Source organism: Neopsephotus bourkii, unplaced genomic scaffold (genome assembly GCF_033783945.1).
Source record: "Neopsephotus bourkii isolate Nb327-2 ecotype Australia unplaced genomic scaffold, CSIRO-AGI_Nbou_v1 NB_1090, whole genome shotgun sequence".
Lineage (NCBI taxonomy): Eukaryota > Metazoa > Chordata > Aves > Psittaciformes > Psittacidae > Neopsephotus > Neopsephotus bourkii.
Window position 1 is genome coordinate 438,292 of NW_026901578.1, and position 6,436 is coordinate 444,727.

The following is a 6,436-nucleotide window of genomic DNA, read 5'->3' on the forward strand; positions in this document are numbered from 1 at the left end:
GGAGTGCCCCCGGCGCGCTCCCGCCGCTGCGCGCGGCCCCGCGATACTCCCGCCGCTCTGCGCCTGCGTGCAGGCCCCTTCCCCTCCTCCCCTTACGCGGGCCTCTGGTGCGCACGCGCTAGCGCCTCTCACGCCAGCCTGGGCGCGGTCACGTTCGGCAGTGCGGCGTGACGCTCCCGGCAAGCCGTCCAATCAGCGCCCTCGCTTCCCGTGCGTGCTGGCGTCATACGGAGGCGGTATATAAGCGGGCCGCGCCAGTCCCGCCCCCCTGACAGCGTCTCGAGCCGCCGCCGTGAGAGCATCCTCCGCCGAGAGCCGCTCGCGTCGCCTCCTCCCCGCCGCCTCCGCCGCCGCCGCCCCGCGAAGGGAAGCGTACCGTATATCGTATGTCCGCTATCCAGAACCTCCAGCCCTTCGGTGAGCCTTTTGTGCGGCGGCGGCCGCGCCGCGCCGCGCCGGGCCGGGCCGGGAGGGGGGAGCGGCTTGGGAGCCCCGCCCCGCGGCCCCGCCCGTGGCGCAGTTGCTATTCCTGGCGCCGGTTGCGTCAGGCGCGGCTGGGGAGGGGCGGGGAGGTGGAGCCGGCGGCGGAAGGGGCGGGACCGGTGCGTGACGGGCGGGCGGGGCGGCCAATGGGAGCGCGGAGGGCGGGCTGTAACCGGCGCTCTCCGCAGACCCCTTTGCTGATGCAAGTAAGGGTGATGACCTGCTCCCTGCCGGCACTGAGGACTACATCCATATAAGGATCCAGCAGCGGAACGGCAGGAAGACCCTCACCACAGTCCAGGGCATCGCGGATGACTACGATAAAAAGAAACTAGTGAAAGCCTTCAAAAAGGTGGGTGCTGGGGCGTGGGATTGGGGAAGGAGGCTCGGGGCAGGCTGGGGGCTTGCAGCAGCATTTTGTATTTGCACGGTCCTGAGGAGGCTTCTCTGTGTTGTAGAAATTTGCCTGCAATGGTACTGTAATTGAACACCCTGAGTATGGAGAAGTGATTCAGCTGCAAGGTGACCAGCGCAAGAACATATGCCAGTTCCTTGTAGAGGTAGGATGACACAGAATCGTCAAATCACAAAGTAGTTCGGGTTTGAAGGAACCTTAAACATCATCCAGTCCCAACCTCTTGCAATAGGCAGGGACGCCTTCCATTAGTAGATCAGGTTGCTCCAGGCCCCTGTGTCCAACCTGGCCTTGAACACTGCCAGGGATGGGGCAGCCACAGCTTCTCTGGGCACCCTGTGCCAGCGCCTCAGCACCCTCACAGGGAAGAGCTTCTGCCTAAGAGCTCAGCTCAGTCTCCCCTCGGGCAGGTTCAAGCCATCCTCAGTTGGCTGCAAGTCCCAGCTAAATGTTTAACTAAATATAAGGCACTATGTTAATAACTGATAGCTCCTGTTCCCGTAGCAGTAGATGAGCAGGCTGAGGGTGGACTCTCTTTCTCTTTACATTCTTGCTGGAGGCACACACTGTCCAGCAAGGTTTCACAGTGCGGTCTGACCCTTGATGCAAACTTCAGGGGGGAAGCAGAGATTTGACAGTTCATGGTGCAGGGATGGGTGCTGTGGCCTCTCTGCTTCGCTGTGCTGATAAGTGCATTTTCTTTCTTGCAGATTGGACTGGCTAAAGACGATCAGCTGAAAGTCCATGGGTTTTAAGTGCCTGTGGGTCACTGAAGCTTTATGCAAGAAGATTTCCTTACCATGAAATTCCCATCTGTCCCTTGTCATAAGTTTAAAACCAGCCGGTTTGTGTAATGTAACGATCTTGGGTCCACTGTTCGGTCTGGACTAGTGTATTTCAGTGATGTAATAAACTGACCACAGCCCATGCTATCTCGTCTTGCTGTCCCTCATTTCACAGAGGTAAACGGGGAGTTGGGCGTGCTCCAGCCTGAAGCCAAAAGTATCCAGATGTTCCAAGCTAAGCCAAGGAACTGGGTCTGTCAGTCTGGAGACTGCCCGAATCGCTCCTCTGTTTGGCTGCTCCTCCATTCCGATGGATGGGAATTCTTGCCATGCCTTCTGCGGTCCCACACAGAGCGAGGCACCAAGTGTGAGCTGTGACATGGTGCGGGGAGATCATGCCTTCCCTCTGGGCAGCGCTGGCTCCTGGTAGCAGAGGCATTTGGGGAAGCTTTAAGTCAGAACAAGAGGAGTCACAGAAGAGCGACTGGATGTCTGCGGTCCCAGCCAGGCAGGTGCTGGTACCCTGCAAGCACCAAGGTACCGGGGTAGTGCACCCAAAGGAGCTGTTGCTTGGGGTTAAACTTCTGACAAGGGATCAGATTTGGACTAATGTAATGAGTATCCTTGTAGGTAGAGCTGTAGAGCTTGTGTGTTCTAGCAACGGTGGCCTAATGCCCTGTGAAATAACAGAATCCTGGTTTCTCTTTTAATGTTTTATGTGATGTATTTAAAGTCTTATTTAAATAAAAATGGTTTTCAAAAGCAGTTGCTTGCTGGATTCCCTCACTTGTTGGAGCCAGGTGAGCAGCAATGCTGGCTCTCTGCTTTGGCAGCTCAGTGGACTTCCCTCTTGCTGCAGGGAGCAGTGCTGGGGTCCTGGGAGTGTTTCCTGTGGGAAGCAGAGCATCCTGAGTGCTGCGCCTCCTGTGTGGATTCATTCCCTCCCTGTAAGGGCACCAGGTCTCCTGCTTGTTGGGTTCCTGTGTGCTGGGTGCTTGTGTTTCCAGCAGTGACAAACTACTGCAGTGAGGGCCATGGGGCTTGGGGTGGTGGCAGAAATGGGGACCTGCCTCAAAGCTGCTTTGTAACTTGTCAGCTTTTGAAGAACTGATTTGTCTTTTTTCGCTGTCTGCAGTGATCCCGGTTTTCCAGTCCTGCTCCATGTGCTGCAGTGGAGCACCAGCTTCACCTCACGCCATTTACTTTCCTAAGAGACTTTGCTCTTGGAAACCGAATTGCCACAATTATGCAAAGCTCCTCTGAATACACTGAGGAGGGAGGTGCCCTGGAGCCCTGCCTGCACCTCATGCTGTGCTGTGTGTACGTGCCAGCAGCCCTGGCTGCTCCAGGAATTCCACTTCCCTGCCTGCACCTGCGGGCATCGAGCGGGGCTCTCCCAGCAGCTCAGATGCAAGAGGGAGGCATCAGCTCGGCCCAGTGTGGCCCAAGAGAGCCAGACCCGGCTGCTGCCACCACCCTGTTCCCCTGCACCCATCCTGTCAGGGTGCACCCAGGGCTGGGAGAAGGGAGCAGCACCCCAGGGTCAGGCTGCAGACTTGCGTCAAGGCACAGCCGAGCCCACGGCACTGGAGGAAGCAGCCGCTGCGTCCCAGTGACCCTGATGGCTCATTTGGCCCGGATTGAGCCATTAAAAGCCAGAAATTGCAAACCAATTTGTTTGTTCCTTGTAAAAGCCGCTCCTTGGAGCGGGGAATCGATCGCGCGGGGCTGGGGCGCTGCTGCCTTCCTGCCCATTCAAAGCCCATTTGTTTTGGGGTTGTTTGAGGAGCACCGATAGCGGCACGGTGAGCGCTGGCAGCGGAGAGCACCCGGTTTCTCGCTCCACGGGTGTTATTGAAGGAGGGAGACAAATGTGCTCCACAAATCAATGAGGGTAAATGGGGGCCATGTCTCTGTCGATATTGAGAGCCAGAGCTGGTGGCAGCAGATGGGCTGGGTACAGGATGCAGGGGTGATGCGGTACCAAGCCCTGGGATGCACAGTGTGTCCCCACAGACACAGGCAGTGAGCAGGGCCCACCCAGCCCAGAGCACCCCAAAGCAGTTTGGGGTAGCAGGAGATACAGAGGCTGGAGAAAGGGGCCTCTTTGCAGCGTGTGGCTGGGCACAGCAGTCCCTGCAGCACATCTGGCCAGCTGTGACTCCACCAAGGCCAAGGGCTGGAGGCGGGGGTACACCTGCCTATACATACAGCTGCATCTGCTCCTATGGATTGTAGCTGGTTATGTATCCATCTACATGCATAAATACCAACATGTACGTGCATGTATCTGTGTATATATAGCCCTCTGTGTATGTGTAAGTAGGACTAAGCATTTCTAAGTGTATATATATATATATATAGACATATGGGGTGTGCATGTTTAGCACTACCTCTACTTTTCCGTACACATACATGCAATTCAAGCCAAGTGCCCTGTAGCTTGCTCCACTGAGACTGTTACTTCTGTATGTCCCTCTGTAGCTACATATGAAAATCCCTATCTCTATATGTATACACTATACTTACAGCTGTATATGTGCATGTATAGCTCTCTATGTATATGGATATGTGTGTGTCTGTATATATGGCTATATCACTAACAAGCTCTGCATTTATGTGTATATATTTACATGTGTATGCATGTTAGGCATGTGTGCATATGCACATGTCTACAGCTACAGCTGTACCTGTATATGTTTATATGTGTCTGCACACATACATAGCTCTGGGTGTGTGTACACTGATCTGTTTCATACAGATGTGTCTGTGAAATACAAAGCTGGAGATAGAGGGGTAGGGATCAAGAGCTGGGCATTTATACCCATATACATACAACCACTGCCAGCTACCTCCTGTACTCTCCATATAGAGACATACATACACGCACACACATACATGTATGTGCATGCACACAGACACCCTCCGTGTGTGTGTCCATCTGTCCGTGCATCCCAGGGCTCTGCGGGGGGGGGGGGGGGGTTGGGGGCCGCCCCAGGGTGGGGCAGCGGTGGTGGCGCCTTTAAAAGCAGAGCTGAGCCCTGGGTTGAGGAACCGCTGAGCCCGGAGCCAGCTGGTGAGTGCCGGAGGGCTGGGAACAGGGATGGAGGGGATGTGGGGACCGGAGGGGAGGGATGGAGGGGATGTGGGGACCGGAGGGGAGGGATGGAGGGGATGTGGGGACCGGAGGGGAGGGATGGAGGGGATGTGGGGACCGGAGGGGAGGGATGGAGGGGATGTGGGGACCGGAGGGGAGGGATGGAGGGGATGTGGGGACCGGAGGGGAGGGATGGAGGGGATGTGGGGACCGGAGGGGAGGGATGGAGGGGATGTGGGGACCGGAGGGGAGGGATGGAGGGGATGTGGGGACCGGAGGGGAGGGATGGAGGGGATGTGGGGACCGGAGGGGAGGGATGGAGGGGATGTGAGGACCAGGCAATCTCCAGGGATGAGCAGCACCTGCTGCCTGCCTGGCAGCGTTCAAGGAGCTCTGGGCAACACTCTTGGACATATGGTCTAGTTGTAGGTAATCCTGTGAGGCACAAGGAGTCGGGCTCAATCCTCATGGCCCCCTTCCAACTTGAGTCCATTCTAGGGGACCTGGGGACCAACCAGGAGATAGGGATGGAGAAGACTTGGGGACCAGCCGGGGGGGTGGAGGGGACCTGGGGACCCTCTGGGATGGACAGGGGGGATTTGTGAACTGGCCATGTCCTGGGGATGAGCTTCCCGCATGGATCACCCCTCGCCACAGGCTGAGCACGTGTCCCCTGTCCCACGGCCACAGCCCCTCTGCTCCCCTTCCCTGCTCAGTCTCTCCACAGCCATGAAGGTGAAGCTTTGCATCGGCCTCATCCTCACCATCGCAGCCACCGCCTGCCTGTGCCGGCCCGCAGCAGAGGCCCCAGGCGCTGGGAGGGGTCCCCCCCAGCCCCCAGGCAGCCTGGTCCGGCGGGACTGGCCAGAGCCCCTGTCCCAGGAGCAGAAGCACCTCATCTCCAGGTTCCTGCCCCACGTCTTCACAGGTACCGGGGGGGCAGCTCTAGGGGGGAAGCTCCATAAGGCAGAGCCTGGCACCGCAGTGCCAACCCCGGCCTGGGGCAGCGATAACCCCGCTGCCCTCGCCTCGGCAGAGCTGCGTGACCACAAGGGCTACGAGGGGATGGAGGATCTGCACGACCTCTACTACCCCGACTGGATGGACTTTGGCCGCCGCAGTGCTGAGGACTCAACCGATGCCGTGTAGCGACCGCGCAGCGCAGAGCACCAGCACACTCGGTGCACGTCCCTTCCTGCAATAAAGCCTTGGCACTACGGGTGCTGCTGGTCACGGCCTTGCTGGGAGGAGCTGGGGAGGGGGGAGATGGACGGTGGGATTGACCCCCAGCCCCAGCAGGAAGCACAGCAGCAGACACAGCACACAGGAGCTGCTTCATGACTTCACGTTTATTTGACAGGGACAGGACTTGGGGTGAGGGATGCAGCTGCGGGAGCAGCAGCTACACCCCAAGAAACACCGAGTGCAGGTGACCCCCGAGCCAGGGGTGCTGCTGCTGGTACTCAGTGCACAGGAAAGAGTCTAAACCCAGCATCCCTTTTCGATGTCAGCCCAGCTGCTGGCCAGGGCCAGCCACGGGTGGGAGATCTCACCCTGGCCCCCAGGACCACCCCATCATCCCCTTCGCTGCAGCAGCCCCAAGGGGCCGAGCTGCTCCGGGGACAGGCTCAGCAGAAGCAGGAACAGTTTTTATTG

At 58.0% G+C, this 6,436-nt stretch overlaps 2 protein-coding genes across 4 annotated transcripts; both read left to right on the plus strand.

Annotated features, from left to right (window-relative positions):
* The first annotated feature begins 255 nt into the window (after nt 1-255).
* EIF1 (eukaryotic translation initiation factor 1) lies at nt 256-1,830 on the plus strand. Its single transcript, XM_061362202.1, has 4 exons — nt 256-417; nt 672-835; nt 942-1,043; nt 1,609-1,830. The coding sequence occupies exons 1-4, from the start codon at nt 387-389 to the stop codon at nt 1,651-1,653; spliced, it is 342 nt and encodes a 113-aa protein (XP_061218186.1). The 5' UTR covers nt 256-386; the 3' UTR covers nt 1,654-1,830.
* A 2,789-nt stretch (nt 1,831-4,619) lies between these two features.
* On the plus strand, nt 4,620-6,082 carry LOC133217087 (gastrin/cholecystokinin-like peptide). Of its 3 annotated transcripts, none has more exons than XM_061362231.1 (3): nt 4,620-4,759; nt 5,497-5,708; nt 5,817-6,082. In XM_061362231.1, exons 2-3 carry the CDS (start codon nt 5,510-5,512, stop codon nt 5,927-5,929), a joined length of 312 nt encoding a protein of 103 aa, XP_061218215.1. In that variant the 5' UTR covers nt 4,620-4,759; nt 5,497-5,509; the 3' UTR covers nt 5,930-6,082. The 3 variants fall into 3 exon arrangements, with proteins under 3 accessions (XP_061218215.1, XP_061218214.1, XP_061218213.1); XM_061362230.1 differs by having other exon boundaries at nt 4,659-4,759; nt 5,471-5,708; XM_061362229.1 differs by lacking the exon at nt 4,620-4,759 and having other exon boundaries at nt 5,144-5,708.
* Nucleotides 6,083-6,436: the final 354 nt, after the last annotated feature.